The 21,724-nt window shown below is 43.4% G+C and overlaps 1 protein-coding gene across 12 annotated transcripts in view; it reads right to left on the bottom strand.

Moving 5' to 3' along the window:
• Positions 1 to 21,724, bottom strand: part of LOC125434267 (angiopoietin-2-like) — a 52,043-nt gene that overhangs the window by 17,017 nt on the left and 13,302 nt on the right. For 8 of the 12 annotated variants that reach the window (XM_048499409.1, XM_048499418.1, XM_048499411.1 and 5 more), the window contains 4 exons: positions 17,465 to 18,343; positions 13,067 to 13,225; positions 11,106 to 11,227; positions 8,462 to 8,694 (listed from right to left, as the gene is read on the bottom strand). In XM_048499409.1, the coding sequence (XP_048355366.1) occupies positions 8,462 to 8,694; positions 11,106 to 11,227; positions 13,067 to 13,225; positions 17,465 to 17,779 (829 nt within the window). In that variant the 5' untranslated portion in view covers positions 17,780 to 18,343. Of the gene's footprint in view, positions 1 to 8,461; positions 8,695 to 11,105; positions 11,228 to 13,066; positions 15,446 to 17,464; positions 19,836 to 21,724 lie in introns of those variants that run through there. The other 4 variants (XM_048499415.1, XM_048499414.1, XM_048499417.1 and 1 more) reach the window with 4 other exon arrangements.

Here is a 21,724-nt window from a genome sequence, read left to right as displayed (position 1 = left end):
AGGCTGATGGCTTACATAACACTGTCTCCACATCAGTAGCAGAGCATCGGCGCCGCGAGGCTCTGTGCAGAGTGCTCCAATGTTTCCCAGTCCTTAAGATTGAATGTCCCCTTTCTGGGTACCATGGACATTGCCTATCAATCTCCTCAACCAATTCGGCGCCAGCTCCCCTCTCTTTACGGAGTCCACCGGCGTTTAGTTGGCTTTCAGTTCGCTTAACGTGCTTGTCAAAAACCGTGCTTTTACAAAGCCCATGCTTACAGTGGTTCGATCAGACGAGAGTGTCGAGAACGCATGAATCCCTGGATCGCTGGATCCAGCAGACGATCGGGTACCGAAGCCCTTTCCCAGGCGACGGTGAAGTCACTGACGAGGTTCGAGGATTCCCGGTTTCGCACCAGCTTGTAATTACGTGCTCCACGGTTAATGAAGAGGCGAGGCCAGCGGAGATTTCATCTGGTGGAGAGAGCCAGAGGCAGGCGCGGATCCGTGATCCCTGGCAGCTCTGCCGTCGCTTCGCCCCTCACACCTTTATTAGGGTTTCAACGGGCGCAAAGGGTCGGGCAGGCAGGAGAGAACGGGAGGTTGGGGCGGGGAATCATCATGATGCATGATCTCATCGGGCTGCTACGTGCGGGAGGAAGCATCCGTGTCTGGGTCTAATCTTCACCTGAGGGCAGGAGCCCTTTTGTCCTTTTGTATGGGACACCTGGTGACCGCGAGTCAGGCAGTTCATGACCCGTGACTCATGGGGGAGCGGGGGTTGGGGGAGCGTGTGCGCCCGGAAGGCCGTAGCTGGCACCAGCATGCCTGGCGCTCCTTCTATGGTTCTGCTGGGTTCGCGGGCTCACCCCTACAATAAACGATTTGAAATCATTACTAATAGGGATATATGCCCCAAACAAGAATAAATCTCAATTCTTTAAAGATCTATTAGAGAAGTGACACAATTTATGTATGAAAATATTATTATAATGGGAGATTTCAATGGAATAGCGAATAATGCATTGGATAGAAAAGGAAAGAGAGGTGCAACTGGCGGTGTGTTACCAATTTCCTTCTTCGACTTAATGACTACCTTAAACCTCAAAGATGTTTGGCGAGAGAAGGAAAAAAATCAAAGGAGTTTACTTTTTTTTCAAGTGGACATTTTAGCCACACGAGGATCGACATGATTTGGGCCACAAAGCTGCTGAATTTTCATACAAAACAAATAAAAATCCTACCCAGGTTGGTTTCTGACCATAACCCAATTAGTTGGAAAATATTAAGCAGAAAGAAAAAAGTAGAGAATATACTATTAAGAATTGGCTATTACAAAATAAAGAAATATCTAAAATGAATGAATTAAAGTTGAAAGAATTTTTCTAAATTAATAATAAATCAGTAGAGGACACAGAGACAGTATGGGATATGAGCAAAGTCTTTGGGGTATATTTATAGAACAGGAAGTTAAAAATAAAAGAGAACAAGAACAAAAGAAAATATTAGATGAATTTTTACAGAACCAGCTTTATTTATGTGCATGTCAAGAAACTCAACTCTTTTTTTAAAACAAAGGTGTAAATCACAGTATGTTGTTACATTCAGACTTCCACACTTAGAAAATATAATCATTTAGGTACAGGAATTTGCACATAGATTTAAACATACATTATAGGTCAAGATCCCATTACATTCCAAAACAAAAATGACAAAAAGGCAAACAGAAAGGTGTGTTGGAAAGCTATGGGTTGTCAGACTTCATATATTAAATAAATGTGGCTCTGATGCTTACAACAAAGTGTTGCCGGAACATCACATAATGAAAGCCAGAACAATTCCTTTTTCTCAGATGGAATGATATCCTAAATCTTGACACTCAAAAAAGTAGGCACTGATTTCTAGAAGGAAATTTTCTTCTTACCAATATAACTGAGCCAATATGGCTTTTAAAACATTTGTACTAGTGCAAAGTAATCCAGTGCTAGAATTAAATATTAGATGAATTACCGTATATACTCGCATATAAGTCGACTTTTCAGCACCTTTTTTATGCTGAAAAAGCCCCTGACTTATATGCGAGTATATACAGTAGTCACTCCGCCTCCTCCTCCGCCACTGAATCCTGCGGCACACATCACACACACACATAGACACACAGAAACACACAGAGCCTTTCCCTCCCTCCCCAGTCCATAAAAAAACAAACACCTCCAGGCACTCACCATTAGTCGCTGCTACCACTGGTTGGCATAAGCCAGTTAAAAAACACACAGAGAGACTCCATGGAGCCTTTCCCTCCCATCCCAGTCCATAAAAAAACAAACACCTCCAGGCACTCACCACTCGTTGCTGCTGCTGCTGCTGGCAGGCATGAGCCAGTTAAAAAAACACACACACAGACTCCACAGAGCCTTTCCCTCCCTCCCCATAAAAAAACAAACACCTCCAGGCACTCACCATTAGTCGCTGCTACCACTGGTTGGCATAAGCCAGTTAAAAAACACACAGAGAGACTCCATGGAGCCTTTCCCTCCCATCCCAGTCCATAAAAAAACAAACACCTCCAGGCACTCACCACTCGTTGCTGCTGCTGCTGCTGGCAGGCATGAGCCAGTTAAAAAAACACACACACAGACTCCACAGAGCCTTTCCCTCCCTCCCCAGTCCATAAAAAAACAAACACCTCCAGGCACTCACCATTAGTCGCTGCTACCACTGGTTGGCATAAGCCAGTTAAAAAACACACAGAGAGACTCCATGGAGCCTTTCCCTCCCATCCCAGTCCATAAAAAACCCCTCCAGGCACTCACCACTCGTTGCTGCTGCTGCTGCTGGCAGGCATGAGCCAGTTAAAAAAACACACACACAGACTTCACAGAGCCTTTCCCTCCCTCCCCAGTCCATAAAAAAACAAACACCTCCAGGCACTCATTACTCGTTGCTCCTGCCAGTAGTAAAAATAAACTGCAGCATTGCAAAAATGTATTTACCATACAAGCTTTCACTAATTCCATTCTATACAGATTTCATATTTAACCATTGAAGAGGAAGGGGGTGGGGAGTACACACATATGCAGGCAACACAGTATACTAGCAAAGGCAGTAGTAGTCTGCACTTCTTAAAATGAGGCCAATTCTCATACCTAAGGTGTCTGCTGTGAGGTAGATTTGAAATTTACCAGTAGCTGCTGCCTTTCCTACCCTAGACTTATACTCGAGTCAATAAGTTTTCCCATTTTTTTGTGGTAGAATTAGGTGCCTCGACTTATATTTGGGTCGACTTATACACAAGGTAAATAAATTAGAAAACGATTTGATTAAAAGACCAGAAAATAAGAAAATTAAGAAGAAAATTCAAAATCTAACCCAAAAATCAGAACAAAGAAATCAAATTGAAATGGCAAAGAACTTGAGATTCATAAAGCAGAAAGAATTTGAGTGGGCGAACAGACCTGGGAAATGGTTGTCATTAAAGTTGAGGAAAGAAAGAGAATCCAGGAATATAACACAAGTTTAAAAAAAGATAAAAAGATAATTACAGAGGAGAAAAAATAGAAAAATTTTTGTGGAATATTACGCAAAATTATACAAAGGAGGTAAATCTAAACTAATTGAAAAATATCTGAAGGACACTGTAATTCCCAAGATAAGTAAAGAGAATATAGAGGATTTAAAAAAGAATGTAACAAAAGAAGAAATACAAAATGTAATTAATGCACTGCAGGAAGACAAAGCACCAGGACCTGAAGGACCAACACCAAAATACTATAAAAGGATGTGGAATACAATACTCCCAAATCTGCTAGAGTTATTTAATGAGGTACTGGAAGGAAAAGGAATCCCCAAAACATGGGAGGAGGCATTTATAACATTGATTCCAAAAATACAACATGGAATTTTAGACATATCCAATTATACGCCTATATCCCTTCTTAATGTGGATTACAAGATCTTCACCAAAATTGTAGCAGAAAGGTTAAAAAAAATCATTAAGGAATTTGTAGGAGAAGGGGTTTATGATGGGTAGGAATAGTAGAGAGAATGTAACAGTAGTATTGGATATGACAGAATACCTGGGTTTTAACCCAAGGAAAAGCAACAATAATCTTCCTTGACGCGGAGAAGGCCTTCAACAAAGTTAGTTGGCAATTCATGAAAAGTGTCTTTCAAAAAATAGGTATATACAGGAAATTTAACAATACAATCGAGTCAATTTATAAAAACCAATTTGCATCTATTTTAATTAATGGCAATCCAACAAAGCAATTCAGAATCGACAAAGGTACAAGACAGGGTTGCCCACTTTGCCGATATTATTTATTATGCAATTGGAGATAATAGGAAATAGAATAAATAATGATGATACATGGAAGGGAATTAAAGTTTAAAAATTTAATTACAAGCACAGGGCATTTGCGGATGATCTAGTTCTCTTTGTCAAAAACCCATCAGGAATAATACAAAGTAAGTTAAACAATTTTGGGAAAATATCAGGGTTCAAAATCAATAATAAAAAAACTAAAACCTTACCAAAAATTTGACTAATATAGAGAAATAATTACTTCAAAAGTATGCAGGGTATATGGTAGAAAAGAAAGTGAAATATTTAGGCATAATTTTAGAAAATAAAAACAATGCCCTCTATGACAACTATAAAACTAAGTGGAAAGAAATTGAAAGAGATATGGAAAGATGGAAGAAATTGAACTTATATTTTTTTGGGGAAAATAGCGGTTATAACATCATGCCTAAGTTAATGTACCTTCTACAGAATGTGCCTGTAGTGCTTTCCTCCAAAATGATAGAAAATTGGAAGAAAAAATTAGTAAAATTTATTTGGAAAAGATTAAGGATTAGTTACCTAACACTGATAGATGAGAAAAGTAGAGGAGGTTTGAAACTATTGGATATACAATTATACTACGAGGCAAATTTGATAGCATGGATAACAGAGTGGATAGTCTTTAAAAATTGTAAACTTTTAGTTTTGGAAGGATATGGATTAACAAAAGGATGGGATGGATACCTATGGCCCGTAGGAACAGAAAAAAAAATAGTAAGACTTTCCAAAACCACTATGTTAGCCAGATTCTATGGAAAATATGGCGGAAATATAAACTAAGATTTTATCAGAGTATATTTAGACGGGTTTCAAGGGCAGAAACATTGCAGATAAAAGAATTTAATTTAGACTGGAATTGGCCAACATATGAGGATATATTAAAAACTATGAACAATAGATATGAATTTAAAAATAGACAGGAAATTTTGAATAAGGGAAACAAATGTCATTGGGTTACGCACCACCAATTATACCAAATATTTTAAAAAGATAGAGAAGAATATAGTATCCAAACAAAACAGAACAAATTTGACAAATTGGTTAAAATTATTAAATAATTAAAATTTATTAAAATTATTAAAATTTAGAACAGAACAAAATGAGGTTAAGGAAGTGATGATAAAATGGGCATTTGATTTAAAGAGAAATATAAAATTGGAGGAGTGGGAGAACATTTGGAGAAGGCAAAATACATTCACCCTATCTACAAATCTGAAAGAAAATTTTATAAAGGTGTTTAATAGATGGTATTATAAACCAGTCCAGCTAGCAAGAATAGATAATAAAAACGATTACTTATGTTGGAAGTGTAGAAAAAAGAAAGGTTCCTTCTTCCACATGTGGTAGAATTGCAAGAAAATTAAAAGATATTGGAGGAAGATAGCAATACAAATAGGAAAGATACTCAAAACAAAAATGAAACTAAATCCATTGATCCTTTTGTTGGGACTGACTAGAGATAGAAAATTATTAAGGAATGAAAATCTCTTTCTTTATATGAGAATTGAAATTCCCAAACGCTGGAAAAAGAAAGAGGTGTCCACAGTGAGAACTTGGAAAGAAAAAGTCCAAGAAATAATGAACCTTGATCAACTAACCCGGAGGCTGAAAGACAATCCAGAAAGATATGAAGAAGTATGGAAACCATTTATACAATTCTACAAACTGTAATTCCCTTAATTTTTGTGTTAGAAAGAGTATATACAGAGCTATAAAGATAAGAGTTAAATCAATCTTATAAAATATCTTTTTGCTTATGTTACACCATGTTTTTGAATAATGTAGTTAGCTAAGTGGAGCAAATGGTTATTGATCCGGGAGTATCAGTAGTTTTTATGACTATGATACTGTAACTGACATTGCTTATAGATTGAAGTAAGATATGTTTTAAAAGAAATTTTCTTTTCCTTTTTGCTTCTTTGGAAATTTTACAGAAAGGTGGTATGATAGTATTTACACTCACCATATGATAGTATTTACACCCCGGCCTGGTGGAACACCCTCCCACCAACTGTCCAGGCCCTGCGGGACCTTGGTGAGTTCCGCAGGGCCTGTAAGACTGTGTTGTTCCACCGGGCCTTTGGAGTGTCCAGCCGCTGATATGGTGCCCCCCACTGCTCCTGCTTTGGCACTGGTACAACTGAGCTCCTCATATTGAGGGGCCTGCCGTCCCCCCCTTTTTGGGGTGGGTTTTTAAATTGAGCCTGGACGCCTCTTGTTTAATTTGCTAATTGTTAGCCGCTGTTTTTATGTATTTTAAGATGTTTTATTGACGGAGCCTATGTTTGTATTGTACCGGATTTGCTCCTGCTTATTGTTTATATATTATGTTGTTCACCGCCCGGAGCCCTTTGGGGATCGGGCGGTATAGAAATTGAATAAATAATAATAATAATAATAATAATAATAATAATAATAATAATAATAATAATAATAATAATAATAATAATAATAATAATAATGGCTTATGTTAAACGAAAGATAGGTAGTAGAGAAAAATTGTAATATATTGCGTTAAAGTAATCCTATCTCTTTCATTAACTGTTTTAGTATATGTATTTCTTAATGTATTTTGCATATGTTCTTTTCCTTTTGAAAATTGTAATTTGAAACTTCTAATAAACTTCATTAAAAAAATGAAGAGGCACATTAAGATGCCACAAACCAGGTAGTCTAACCCAGTCTGGAAACCAAAGGTCATCTTCTCTCAGGTCTTTCACATCACCTACTACTGGAGGGAATAAGACAAAACATATGTTTTGTCATCTGCTTGTCTGTCACAACTCAGCATTGTACCACTGTTAATGGGCGTTTATAGCACTGTTGTTTTAATTATTTTAATTTTTGTACAGTTCTCTTATAAATGCTTTTAATGAATTATAATTGACTTGGTTGTGACCTGCCCTGAGACCTGCGGGGGTAGGATGCAATAGAAATTTGAAAAAAAAAATACAATAAATAAGTAATAATATCAGGATATGGTCAAAAAATAATAACACCTATTCAACAGGCAGTAATCTGGAGCATCAGCAAAGCTGAAACAAGAAAATAGTCTAGCTGGGTACAATAACGAGGCACAGAAGAAATAAAAGTATAATCTCCATCCATTAGGTGCAATACATGCCAGGGATCAATGAAACAGAGCTCAGTCATATAGGCCTTAAATGGCCTATGTATCTATCCCGCACTCACCTACAAGCTTTCCCATCACCTGGAGTCACACAGCTACACTCACCCCCTCCACACCTTTCCCCAGTGCTGCTGAGCATTGTGTAGGGTTGCCAAATCCAGGTTGGGAAATTCCTGGAGATTTGTGGGTGGAGTCTGTGGAGGACAGGGTTTGGGGAGGGAAGGGAGCTCAACGGGTAAAATAGCACACAGTCCACCCCCCAGAGCAGCTGCTTTCTCTAGGGGAAATTATCTCTATCGTCTGGACTAGAGACTAATTGTAATTCCAGGAGATATCTAGGACCCACCTGAAGACTCAAATGCAATATATGACTGCTTCCCCCAGTGTGATAAGTAGCTTGATGAGGAGGCACAAAATATCTATCATCTGTGTAACCTTGGTGAAAATGTTATTGTAGCACAGAGGGGACTTGAACCTGACTCTCCCAGATCCTAACCACTACATTGCTCTGACATTCAGAATAGAAAGGAAACCAGGAAATAAAGGTGTCTGCAAAGGCTTTTGTAGCGACGAAGAGGGCAAACACAATCCGGTTCGTCACCCAGCACTTGTATCACCCAATGCTCTTTGTTCTTGCAGCCATATGGGAGGAGTAGGCAGGATATAGCATCCCCCAAAACAGCACGACGATATGGCAGAAGATACTCAAGACCATGGCTGGGCCCATTCCACCAGAGAGAGCTGTCTTATGTGGATTTACTCAGTGGTAGACTCTGCTCCTCTGAAAGTTCTTATGCTCTACTTATATTGACCTCCCAGATGTCTTTGCAGCCCAGATGATTTATCAAATGTGTAATGCAAGGGTTGCAAAGCAATCCGCAGAAAACAACCAGAGCAGACTAACTAGACATCTGTCTGGGAAACATGCCTCACATTTCAGCCCCTAGCCAGCCTCTACTGAATCAAAAATCAAGGGAACATAAATAATAGAGTGGGTTACTTACGGTTGCACTGAGACCCCAAGCCTGTCAGGGACTTCACCGTTTCTACTAGTGAAGTCTGCTGCTTCTGCAGGGCTGTATTGTTGAGCAAGGCCATTCCCAGACGCTGCTCCAGATCCCCAATGAAGTCCATTTGTTTGGACAGCAGCTGCTGCATCTCCAGCTTCTCAGACTGGAGTCCCTGAAGTTTTTCTTCACGTTTCCCCTCTATGGCCCGGATCCTCTTTTCTAGAAAGCTAGAAAAAGAAGAGAAGGGAATAGTGGGGTATTCCATGGAAAGAGGAAATACAATATTTATTTATTTCGATCAGGAGTTCCCAACCCGCAGGCACCTTTGGAATTTTGAGGTGGGGTGGCAGGCACCACAACAAAATAGCTACTACAGGAGGTGGAGCCAAGCACACATACATGCACGAGGAAGAAAAAGAAGAAGAGTTTGGATTTATATCTCCCATTTCTCTCCAGTAAGGAGACTCAAAGGGGCTTACAATCTCCTTTCCCTCTCCCCCCCCCCCCACAACAACAAACACCCTGTGAGGAAGGTGGGGCTGAGAGAGCTCCAAAGAGCTATCACTAGCCCAAGGTCACCCAGCTGGCATCTGTTGGAGTGCACAGGCTACTCTGGTTCACAAGATATGCCTCCATAGCTCAAGTGGCAGAGCTGGGAATCAAACCCAGTTCTCCAGATTAGAGTGCACCTGCTCTTGACCACTACATCATGCTGGAAGGGGTATGGGCATTGGGCAATATAAACATACACACACAATAAGACCAAGAAAGGATGACACACACACAGAGAGAGAAGACGACAGCCGGTGGGGAAAAGGATGTTCCATGCTCCCCAGCCCCGGTCATCTCACAGCTGATCTGTGGGTCCTTGTTTACAGGATCCATGGATCCTTCTCCACTGAGCATAGAGTATCCCCAAGTGCTGTGCCTGGCTCCTGGTGGGGCACATCCAAGCCAAGGGAGAGGCAGCTGACTAGCGGTGGCTGCAGCAGTCCAAACAGTGGCTGGCTGTGGAGCAGGAAGAAGACGCTCAGTAGCTGGCCTTAGTAGTGAGGCTTTGCCGCTGCCCGTGCCCAGTTGGCTGCTACCTGCTACCAGGGCTCCCCCTCACTCACCTGCTTTCCTACACGGTGGGCTAGCAGGGAGTTCAGGAAGGAGTGCTGGGTGACCTGGGCCAGAAGACCTGCTCCCATACCAGCCCTGCCAGCTGCAGCACAACTTCTGAGAGGGCCAGCCGGCACCAGGCTTGGACTGGTTGTTTCACAAAGGCACGGCCTGCTCACTCACCCAGGGACGCTCTGCTACTTTCCTCCTCTGGTCTAGGTGAGCTGCATCCAGGCAGCGGCTGCCCCAACTTTTCACTGGGGAGGAAGGATAGGCAGCCAGCCAAATGCGCCCCCCCCCCCCCCAGTAACCCACACGAGTTGTGCCTGGAGCTCTTGCCCTCCCCAGACCTGGCCTGGTTACACATCTGTCAGCTAGTACCTGGAGACTGGCAAACCTAGAGGCACCACTGTTGGGCATAATGCCATGAAGTCCTCTTTCCAAAGCAGCCATTCATCCTAGCGAACTGATCTCTGTAGTCTGGAGAGCAGTTGTCATTCCATGAGGTCTCTAGACCACTCGGAGACTGGCAACCTTACCATGGGTACAAAACTAGGTTTAGGCTAGGCCCATTCTACCACAACCCCAAGAGTGCACATATGGGCTTTTTTTCTGACAGGTCAAGCAGCATACCCCAGGAGACTTGCACACGGGAAAACAGCACAGGCAAGAAGGCTCTGAGCTCCTTTTGCTTGCTTGCCAGTTGCTATTTGTGTGATTGTTACCCACAGGATGCAGGGTCAGGACCTTGGACCCTGGGTATTCTGTAAGGGGTAAAGAGGGAGATTTGTGATCATATTTCCCTGTAGGTTTGTTGTACTTAGGAGAATTTGTGGAGGAAGGCCACTATGCTGCAGGACTCTGGCTGTTTCCTCACTTTAAAAAAAAGCAGAGGCAAAACGGTTTTGTAAGCTTCAGGTGTTTTTGAGCGCGTAGTCACGCTCCCCACTGCAGGTAGTCGCGCAGGGTTTCCCAAAAGGCACTGTTCCAAACAGGAACAGAAATGACGCGCGCTGAGGGGTCGCAAGGGCGGCAGAATCGGGGCGGCTGCGTTGTCGCCGCTCTGGTAGTGGGGAGTGCTGCTGGAACCCGTGTTACTTGGAGCGAGTAGCACGCAACAAAAGGTGCGTGGGGAAACAGCCAAAGTTAACTCTTATGTTTTCCTCCACTAGAGGGAATAAGAACTCCAGAAAGAGGGGCAAGATACAACAGAAAAATTGCAGGGTGGAAAACAAGTGAAATCTGATTCAACACTGTGGACTTCATTCAGGGAACACCCCCCCTCCCCCAGGTTAAAAACAAAGAAACTGGAAGATCTTATTACACTTTTCCAGACATCTTACTGATATCTTACAGATATAAGTTGTAAGTCTCTAAATAGACTGGAATCAAGCACCAAATGACCATCATAGCTGACCTACTGGCTGCCAAGAAGGGTTCTGAAAATTTCCTCTGTAAAATTACAGATTTTACAACCAGGCAAGTGAAATTAAGTGACAATTAATTGAAATCCTCTCTACAGTACATCGCCAACCTGTTCCTTTCTTGGAGTCTGCTTATCGCTTGCATTTGCAGCAGTATCTGTTTTTCCAGCTTGTTGGTAGACAGAGAATTCTCCAACACTTGGATTTCCAGCCGTGAGGTCTGGTTGAGAACCTGGTGGTAGGAAAAACAGACCTGACTGTAAAAAAGACAGGGGGCACTTTGGTTCACTGTGGCTGAACTAAGCAGATGACTCTGATACATGGCTTGCAGTTCACTCATCAATAGTGGTTTCACATAGAGCAGGAATCTTGGTTTACTCTACAGAGTTGCTTTACACATTCCCGAACTACAGAGATACCCTGCTGGAGCCACATAAGAAGGAAACCTGCAAATTTTCCCCAACTAGGAAGAAAAGTAATTCCAGAAAGATAAAACCACACCTTTCATCTCCTCTTGCATATAGTCTCCTAGACCACTAGGGGTCTGCAACCTGCAGCTCTCCAGATGTTCATGGACTACAAATCCCACCATCCCCTGCCATGTCCGTGGTGGCAAACCTTTTGTACTCCAGCTGTTATGGACTACAATTCCCATCAGCCCTTGCTAGCATGGCCAATTGGCCATGCTGGCACGGGCTGGTGGGATTTGTAGTCCATGAACCTCTGGAGAGCCGCAGGTTGCAGACCCCACACCATTTGGCAACAGCCAAACATTCAGCCTTTCTCTGTCTTCTCCCATTCTACCGCCCAGAGAATGCAGCAACAGCCCTTCCATTCACAGATAGGAAGGGGGGTGGGGGGTTAACACCAAATGGTCTGTGTCTTATTTACAGTTATGATATTTATTTAGAATACTTATACACTTTGTCCACATTTAAAATACTTATACACCTTGTCCACCTTGCCTACACAGTGTGATATTGAGAGAGGCTGTGGCTCAATGGTGGCTCAATCTGCTCAGTATGCAAAAGTAAGTTCAATCCCTACTATCTCCAGTTGGAAAGATCAGGCTATTAGGTCGGCAGCTCTGGTTCGTGAAATACCTGGAGATTGTGGGGGTGGAGCCTGAGGAAGGCAGGGTTTGAGGAGGGGAGGGCGCTCTGCAGGCATTGTCTCTAGGGAAAGTGATCTTGGTTGTCTGGAGATCAATTGTAAATAGCGGGAGATCACCGGGTAATTCTGGCAGCAGGTAATGCAAAAGACCTGGGCCCCTAGAGAGCCACTGTCAGTCTGGGTAGTAATACTGACCTTGACAGACCAAGATTCAGTACAAGGCAGATTCATTAATTCATGTATTTACCCTTCTAAGCCCATGGACTTCAACTGCCTTACCATGGGGGGGAGGTTTTCCTGAAGCACTCCTCTTTGCTTTCCAGTCCCCCTTAGAATCATAGAGTTGGAAGAGACCCCAAGGGCCATCAAGTCCAACCCCTGAATTCAGGAACACACAATCAAAGCACTCCTGACAGATGGCCATCCAGCTTCTGTTTAAAAAAACCTCCAAAGAAGGAGACTCCACCACACTCCAAGGTAGTGCATTCCACTGTCGAACAGCCCTTACTGTCAGGAAGTTCTCCCTAACGTTTAGGTGGAATCTCTTTTCCTTCACCTTGCACCCATTTCTCCTGGTCCTAGTTTCTGAAGCAGCAGAAAACAAGCTTGCTCCCTCCCTTCCCCTTCCAGAAAACCTTCCGTTACCCTTGACATAATAGATTTTTTACCAAGATTGTTTTCCCTGACAGATCTTTTCCAATTCTTTAGGCACCTCCATAATAATGGTCATTTCCCCCACCACCAGCAGCAAAGATTTGGTAGCTGCAATAAATATATTTATAAGTTGCTCGCTAATACTCTGTTCTGACTTAGAAAGTTCTGACTTTGCCAAGGACTACTCTGTTAATCATATGTGCTCCAGATATTTGCACCAGAAATCTCTTCCCCCACTCTGTGTGTCCATTGTGTGCATATCCATTGCCCTGTTCTGCCACACATCAATGGTGCCCCTTCATACCTGCATCTCTACATCTGTGAGCTTGCGGGTCTGCTCAGCTGTTTGGTTCAGGAGACTGGTGCCAATTTCCAATATCGTGACAGTGTGGTTTTGCACAGCACTCAGGTGGGCATTGGACATCTCTGCTGTCACGCTTTCCTGCAGGTAACTCTCCAGCTGCTTATCAGATGCATTGAAAGCACGGAGAAAGGACAGAAAGGGACACTTGAAAGGGCTAAATATTCTCATCCCCAATAATGTCTGCACATGTTTTCCTAGAAATGGAATTCTTCCAACCACCAGATTGTACCCCTCTGTCTAAAAAAATGGAGAATTTAAACTCTGCATATGCACACCAACTTTTATCCAACAATGAGGTTCCAAGACATAAAGGTACTTACTTTTTTTGAAGTGGGGAATAATTTCTTTCAGTTCCCTTTCCTTCACTGAGGTCATGTTTCTCCTCAAAATTTTATTTCTAGGGTTCAGCAGATCCTCAGGATCAGTATAGGGGGCAAAGTGCAATGCACTAACAACACAGTCATAATTTTTAGGGAGTTGAATAACAGAGCTGCTGAGACCCTCTGTCCCTCTCCTCTAGGAATGTATCCTACAGTTATACGTTGCAGAAGGCAACTGGCAGACCTCTGACATTCCATTCCATTCATGACTGCTGACAGCTACAGGGGATAGGAAATACAGAACAGAGAGAAAGTGGTTTGTGGGAGCACTACACTGTGCCATACCATAAAAACAGACCAGAAAGCAGAGCTCTTTGGGAAAGAATAAAGCCCAATGAAACTATCAAGATATGGTAACTGAAGTGCATGCTTGGTGCCAGAGGTTGGGAGAGGGGAGCGTCTGGGCCACAAATTGCAAAGGATAGTACTGACCAATGGACACCAGGTTGGAAAGTGGGAGCAAAATAGCAATATACTTTCGTTCATTTTCTTAAATGCTAATCTCAAGGTAGTGGGAACCTGTCTTCAACTACCAGGGAGCTTCCATGTGGAACAGTAGCACATCCTGAATATTACTAATGGGAAAAACTCACAAGAAATCGGCTATCTTCAGGATACCAAGTTACACACATCTCATGGTGTCTTCTGTTGGAAGTGAAGGCCTGTGAAATGTCTCCTCACACTTCAGAGGGGGCATGGAGCTAAGAAGCTAGATAGGCAAGGTTCCTCTGGACACTTCCTTGTTTCTGCTGTGTCTCTTTATGTACTCTCAGAGATTGGTACTCTCAGAGATTTCCTTCCTTCCAGGTAGCATCCTGTTTCTCCTGCATCTTTGTATCGCAACTACAGCAGCAAGACTTTGGCTTTTACCACACAAGTGGTAAAATTCTTGCAAAGAATACTACTGATATATTGCTATTTTGTTGCAGCTCTCCCAGGTTTGGACCCAAATGATTGCTAAAATGGTAGTGTCTGTTGGTCAGCAGTACATATTCTCGATCCAATCGTTTTCTATGAAATTTGTCTACACACCCCTTCTTTAAACGTTCCCCGAACGTTGTTCTTGGCCAAACCAGACAGGAATCTTGCTTCTTTTGTGTGTGTGTGCACAAAAATCAGTTTACTGAGATGTTTGTTATGCAGGGAACATGCCCCCTTTACATTAATAGTTTTTTTTCTTCAAAATATTGTCAAAGGTTTTCATGGCCAGAATCACTAGGATATTGTGGGTTTTCCAGTTGTATGACCATGTTTCAGTAGTATTCTCTCCTGATGTTTCGCCTGCATCTGTGGCTGAGAAAATCAGGAGAAAATACTATCAGGAGAAAACCCATATCTTTTTTTTCAAAATGTTTGCAAAACTTTTTAAATGTGTTATGCAGAAAAAGCCAATGGCTCCTTTAAAGGGTGGACTGAAATCTTTCCCGTTCTCAAAACTCTCTTGCCATATTCTGGGCAGTGATAACAGCCAGGTCCTCTGTAGAAGACCCCTGCAGCTATTCCCTTACCCAAAGCCCTTGACAACTTTTTATACAAGTCCTTGTTGCTTCTGCATTACTACCAGCATGATTTTCCACCTTTATGAAGGTTCTCTCCATGCAGAGAAAAGTTTTACTTGCTGATTTCTGCAGATTAGAAGGGCAGGCTGGTTCCCCCACTCCCCCATTCCACTGGCAACCCTAATCTATAACAGTAGCGGATGTGACTCAGGAAGCCAAAGGACAGTGACCACAGTGACTCTTCTGCCTTTTATCTCAGTTCACACTTTGGTGATTAAGCCACAACTAGGCTGTTTGACTGCAATGAGTGTGTTTATGTCTCTACAAACATGCTATGTTAAAAAAAATTGCTGCACCTATTCTTAACTACCCAGTTTCTCCGAAAATAAGACATCTCCTGAGAATAAGACGTAGTAGAGGTTTTGCTGAAGTGCTAAATATAAAACATCCCCCGAAAGTAAGATGTAGCAAAGTTTTTGTTTGGAAGCATGCCCGTCGAACAGAACACCAGAGAATGCAGCTGTGGAGCGGAAAAATAAGACATCCCCTGAAAATAAGACATAGCGCATCTTGGGGAGCAAAAATTAATATAAGACACTGTCTTATTTTCAGGTAAACACATAGACAGAGGAGGAATATTGGTGGTTGGGATGGAGGAAGACTGATGGAAGCAGAACCAAAAAGAGTGATATTTTTGAGAATGCATTTCATTTACTGATTTGTTACCATTGTATAAAAGTATTGTTTTAGCATTTAGAAGGATTCAAATTGGTCTCTTGGGGTGGGGGTGGGGGGAGAAAAAGCATATTTCGTTTTGCAGTTTTGGTGACCCTAACTCTCTCCTTCCCTAGCATAAAACAAGTAGTTGTAGGATGTATGGCTTCTAAGTTGCTGTGGTGTAATGGTTAATGTGAAAAGATATCATTGCAAAATCAGTTCCAACTTCATAACAGAAGTAACCATGTACAAAGCTCTAGGATTTCCCCAAAACCCTATGGTAAAAAATACAGAGATCAGGGAATTCCTAAAGTCCCAAGCAACACTGCAATATCATTTCTGGGTTCCTAGCCTGAAGTGGCATTCCTGCGTCACGGGGCCACAGGTCTCCCCATCATTTGCCCTCTTGACATTGCTGTCAAGGACAGAGCATACTGGCAGGAGATCCTGATCTAACCTATCACACACTCCCAGCCTAACTTACCACACAAGGGTTGCCATGAGAGGGGAGAATGATATAAACTGTTTTGGGGCCCCACTGAGGAGAAAAGCATGATATAAATGATAATTAATTAATTACTTTCTGGGAGTTTTTAATGGACCTGTGCCTCTGAACACACTTAACGTGGAAGCAACTTCCTGAAGAAATTACTGCAGACAGGTACCCTTCTCTGAAAGTTATAATCTCCTGCTTATTTCCATGTTTTCAATTAGATGCATTAAAAAAAGTAAAAGCCGCTGCTGTAATGTTTTCACTTTTTCTTAGCTACCCCTTTTATGTGTTTTCCCGTCCTTACTCCAAGGAGCTGATATATACATATCTTGGGTTGACTCAAAGTCCCTCACCAAGTTTTATGCCAGAATAGAGTTCTGAACCTAATCTCCCAAAACTTAGTCCAACATTCTGACCACCACACCACATTGGATTTTTAATTAAGTTTTTTTTTTCATTTTCTGAACTCTGTTCCTTTTTTGGAAGGAAGACAAAACACGAAACAAAACATGACATCATTTATCAGCATTGACCACACTCACCCACAGGGTGCTTTCATGGTATGAATCTATTTCAGGTTGTGTTATTTTTCCCAAGTGCAGATGTTAAACACACATACAAACTGCCTGTTCTGAAAAAGAAAATTCATTTCTTGCCTCCAAAGGATCAGCTACAGGAAAATCTCGCTTCTCATTTGTAGCTGCTGTTGTTTTGGTTGTTGATACTCTTGGAGAATATGTATAGATAGCACCTGCATTTGGCAAAAACAAACCTGCAAAGGTGGGTGGGTCAATCCCCACGGTGCAAATGAGGGGCAGAGGATGAGGAGGAGTGGCTTGCTTCAGACTACTGAGTTGATGGCAGAAGCAAAATTCACACTAGTCTCCTACCGGTAGCTATTACGCAGCTACAACTACTACCATCTACACCATGCCTGAGACGTATCCATGCTGTCCACCTGAGACCTTCAATCTTATGCACAGTCTGCTATTAACTCTCCACTCTCATTAAGTTCTCTTTGACTTCAGTGAGGGTTCTGTGCTTTTCCCAAAGGCATCCTTTCTTTCTGGGTCTCTGTGTGCACATAACACATACAGGGTCTCCCCAATGCTGCACTGGGGCAATACAAACTGGCAGATCAAAGTGGTATCTTTTCCTGCAGATCCTATTCCATAGATCCTATTCCTTAGTGGCAGTTTAGTGACCAGAAGGATCCTCCCGCCCCTGTTAGGCAAGCCCCAGGTCTTACCTTCTGCAGCCATTGGGTGTTGTTCTCCAGAATGCTTTCCAGCTGTTGAAGCCTCTTTGCTGTCCACTTAGTCTCAGTTAGGGACGGAGTGTCCCTTTGGAGTGAGTTTGAGACCTTGTATTCGGCAGCAGGAGGATGGCAGCTCCCAACCTCAGGCAGCAGGAATGTGTAAGTGCAGGAGCCATGTTGCACCTGGTGCTGGACCCTTTCTGCAGCATCCTTCCCTTTCGTGTGGAATGCTCGCCCTAGCATTGCTGGATCCATTGTTGCCCAGGCTGCCAGCAAGAAGTATGCCAAATCTCCTCGACACCTCATATTTCAGCACTTGCTAGTCTATTTCAGAACTTCAGTCCCACACAATGACCTGCAGCTCCCTTTGCCAACGTCTGGTTTCACACGGTTCTTGAATTAGGACTTCAGGCTTCCAGGAATTCAGTATCTGCACACACCAAATCCCCTTCCAGTGCTTTCCCCATCTCTGGCTCATGTCCTCCTGATAACTGCAGGAAGTTTTATGATTATTATGATTTTTAAACCCTCCCACAACCTCCACTGCCAGCCCCCCCCCATCCTGATGAGTCCTCCCCCTCTCATCCCATGCAGGTTTTTGGAACTTAGCCCAGCTTCCTTTAAAGATGCTTGTCTCTGCTGACTGAGTCAAGCACTACTTCTGATGAGATAATTAGGCTCCAAGAATGTGCACTCCACACTCTCAAGTGCTGGGGTCTTTCTGCTTTCCTCTGGCACAGTCCTTATGTTTGGCAGGCTGGATGGCAGGAGAAGGAAGCAGAGTTTCTGTTCCCAAAGTCAGCACTCGTAGGATTTGGCTGCACAAGAACATTGCACTTCAGTACTAAAGAAAGAACGTGGAAAGAAATCCTGGGAAAAGAGGGAATGAGCTTTTGCATTTGGGTCATAAAAGAATTAAATTACATTTAGCACTGTTATACAAGAAGGAACGTGTTGTGTTGTGTTAAGTACTAATCACCCTTTCCCTCCTTCCAAAACGTCTGTGTCTAGGCAATCCAAATTCTGCCCCAAAGAAAACAAAATTCTACCACTTGTGTAAATGGGACAACTTGTTTTACTTCTTTTTGTGTTTGGCAACTTTCAGTCCTTTTCATAGTTTATACCAGTTTACCTAGTCATGAATGAAGCCAAAGTGCTGTCAGGCCACTGACTTTTGATAGTTCAACAGGCACTGCCGACATATCTGCCCAGTCATAACAGATAGCAATTCGCAGCTAGCTTTATTTCTTCTGTACTTTGTGCTCCCGAGAATTTGCAGCATTTACACAGAACTATCCTGTTTGTCCTATTTATAGAGTGAATTTCACAGCAATTAATGTTTACTACTTCAATACTTACAAGAGCCCTGCATAAGACTACCCTACAAAGCCAATGGCTGAAACCTGCAACTTCATGGTTGAAAACTCCACCATTTCGAGCTTGATCCTACACTCCTACAGTTGGACGCAAGTCCCATTGTTTTCAATGGGCCTTTGTCTCAGTGAGGGTGGACAAGGCTGCAGTCCTGGTTATTACATTATGCCATCCTAAAGTGTACATTACTTATTTAGTTCATTTGTATCCTGCCTTTCTCTCCAAGGGGGACCAAAACCACCTTGCATCATTCACCTCTTCTCCATTTTACCCTCATGATAACCCTGTGAGGCGAGTGAAGCAGAGAGTAGGTGTGACTGGTCCAAGGTCACCCAGCAAGCTTCCATGGCAGAGTGCGGATCTGAACCTGCATCTCCTAAATCAGGGGTGTCAAACTCGCGGCCCTCCAGATGTTCATGAATTACAATTCCCATCAGTCCCTCCCAACATGAGCATTGGCAAGGGCTGATGGGAATTGTAGTTCATGAACATCTGGAGGACCACGAGTTTGACACTTGTGTCCTAAATCTGACACTCATTCCAATCACTACACCATTCAAGTTCTCAGCATTTCTTGTTATCTGGTTTTCTTACGTGTAACACAAGACATGTTTGCAACCAATCTCCATACCGCTCTCATTAAGTATCTTTTTTTAAAAAAAAAAATCACAAACATGTTTTAAAACAAAACAAACCAAGACTTGTTTTAGAAAAAAATAGTGTTCTGTTCTGGAAAGGTCATTCAGAGCACACTTGTTCCAGTAAAATTTATGGCTGTGTTCCATCTGTTTTATGCGTTCATGCAAGTTTATAATTTCTTCAGTTCTTATTACTGTCTTGTGCATATCACTAAGGAAACCTGGATATTAATGTTCTGGGGATTCCAGAATGGTGTAGCAGTTAAGAGCGGTGGGCGCTAACCTGGAGAACTGGGTTTGATTCCCCATCTCTCCCCATGAAGCCTGCTGGGTGACATTGAGCTAGTCACAGTTCCTCAGAACTCTCTCCGCTCCGGTGTCTGTTGTAGGGAGAGGAAGGCAGAGGAGCTGGTAAGCCACTTTGAGACTCCTTACAGGAGAGAAAGGTGAGGTAAAAATCCAAACTTCTTTAATACGTGTATCTGGTCCTATAAATCTCAAGCCCCTGCACTGAAGACACAAAACTAAACCTTGCCTGGTTAGGAAATACCTGGAGAATTTGGGGGTGAAGCCTTGGGAGGGAAGAGCTTGGGAAGTGGAGTGGGAGTAATTTTTGTTTCTTTCATGAATAACACATTGGCTCTGCCTCTTGTTTGTTATGTGGTGCCAAAAACATGCATGGCACTGTACAAAGTAAGAAGAAGGCTCTTTTTGGCCCCAATGGACTTACAATCTAAATTTTGACATTGGAAAAAAATGTATTCAGCAGTTGCGGAAATATCATAGGCCCTTTCCCCACTCACCTTTGCCCGAGGGTTGCTGCGGGCAATTCCCGGCGCGCACAATTCCTGGTGCGCGCCCCGGCTTCCCCACGACCCCGCAAAAAGGCGCCATTTGAAAAGGCGCCAGAAATTCCACACGTCGAGGGGGCGCAACAGAAGCAGCGTCGGGGGGGCTGCGTTCTCGCCGCCCCTGAAGTGGGGAGGGCAGCTGAACCTCGCGCTACTTTAGGAGAGTAGCGCGGGGCTTAAGGAAAGTGGGCCATAGTTTCCTTCTCCCAGCAGGGACTGCTACAGAAAAGGTGGGGTGGGGATAGGAATTATATAGTTTCAGACCTACACCTACAGTGTGTCACAGAATTGTACCCCCAATTCTTCCTTCACCAAGAAATTGTCTGGATTAAGTAACACATTTCTGAGATGTTCTTCAGTGGCACAGGATCAGTCACCTGATGCTATCTGAATTCAAAGGCCAGGAGTGCTCTGGATCTCTTTCAACCCACATCTCTGGTGATGCAGGAGCACAGAGAAGTATTGGAGCTGCATGATTCCTTGTTTGTGTCCCAAAATGACTTAAAAAAATTATCTGTGGACAAATTGTGGACAGATGCCACCAAATTGTGGACAGATGCCTCCAAATTAATCCGTTGGGTGGAATTATTGCAACACCCACATTCCCCACAAGAAAACACAGATTATTGGAATAAGACATGCTTCAAACAATAATCACAGATTTTTCAAGGACAATATGGTGTGGCTGAAAGAAAGAGAATTTTACAGAGGCTGTTTGACCTTCTGAATAAACCTCAGTGTCTGGCTTTACAGTACCTTCTGACCGGTAACAAACTTCTGGCACTTTCTGTTTCGTTGTGTTGCGGACCATTTGGCGCTAGAATAAGGAATCTCAACACTGACATTCTCATGTGATTTGGAAATGCAAGGGGAGGGAGTGAGGGGTGGCATGCAAGGGAGGGAAGGGGAGGGGACCCGGCATCTGGGCATGGCCCACCCACCCTAGCGGAGGGAGGGGGAGGGAGGGGTGGCATGCATGGGAGGGGAGGGAGTGAGGGGTGGCATGCAAGGGAGGGAAGGAGAGGGGACCCGGCATCTGGGCATGACCCACCCACCCTAGCGGAGGGAGGGGAGGGAGGGAGGGGTGGCATGCAAGGGAGGGGAGGGAGGGGGCCCGGCATCTGGATATGGCCCACCCACCCTAGCAGAGGGAGGGAGAGGGGTGCCATGCAGAAGAAGGGGACTGAGGGAGGGGACTGAGGGAGTGAGGGGTGGCATGCAAGGGAGGGGACCTTGCATGCTACTCCTCCCTCACCTTCCCTTGCATGCCATCCCCTCCCTCCCCTCCCTCTGTTAGGGTGGGTGGGCTATGTCCAGATGCTGGGTCCCCTCCCCCTCCCTCCCTTGCATGCCACCCCTCCCTCCCCTTCCCTGCCACCCCTCCCCTC

The sequence above is a fragment of the Sphaerodactylus townsendi genome, linkage group LG06 (genome assembly GCF_021028975.2).
Source record: "Sphaerodactylus townsendi isolate TG3544 linkage group LG06, MPM_Stown_v2.3, whole genome shotgun sequence".
Lineage (NCBI taxonomy): Eukaryota > Metazoa > Chordata > Lepidosauria > Squamata > Sphaerodactylidae > Sphaerodactylus > Sphaerodactylus townsendi.
The sequence above is the reverse complement of the archived record's forward strand: the minus strand, read 5'-3'. Positions and strand labels throughout refer to the sequence as shown.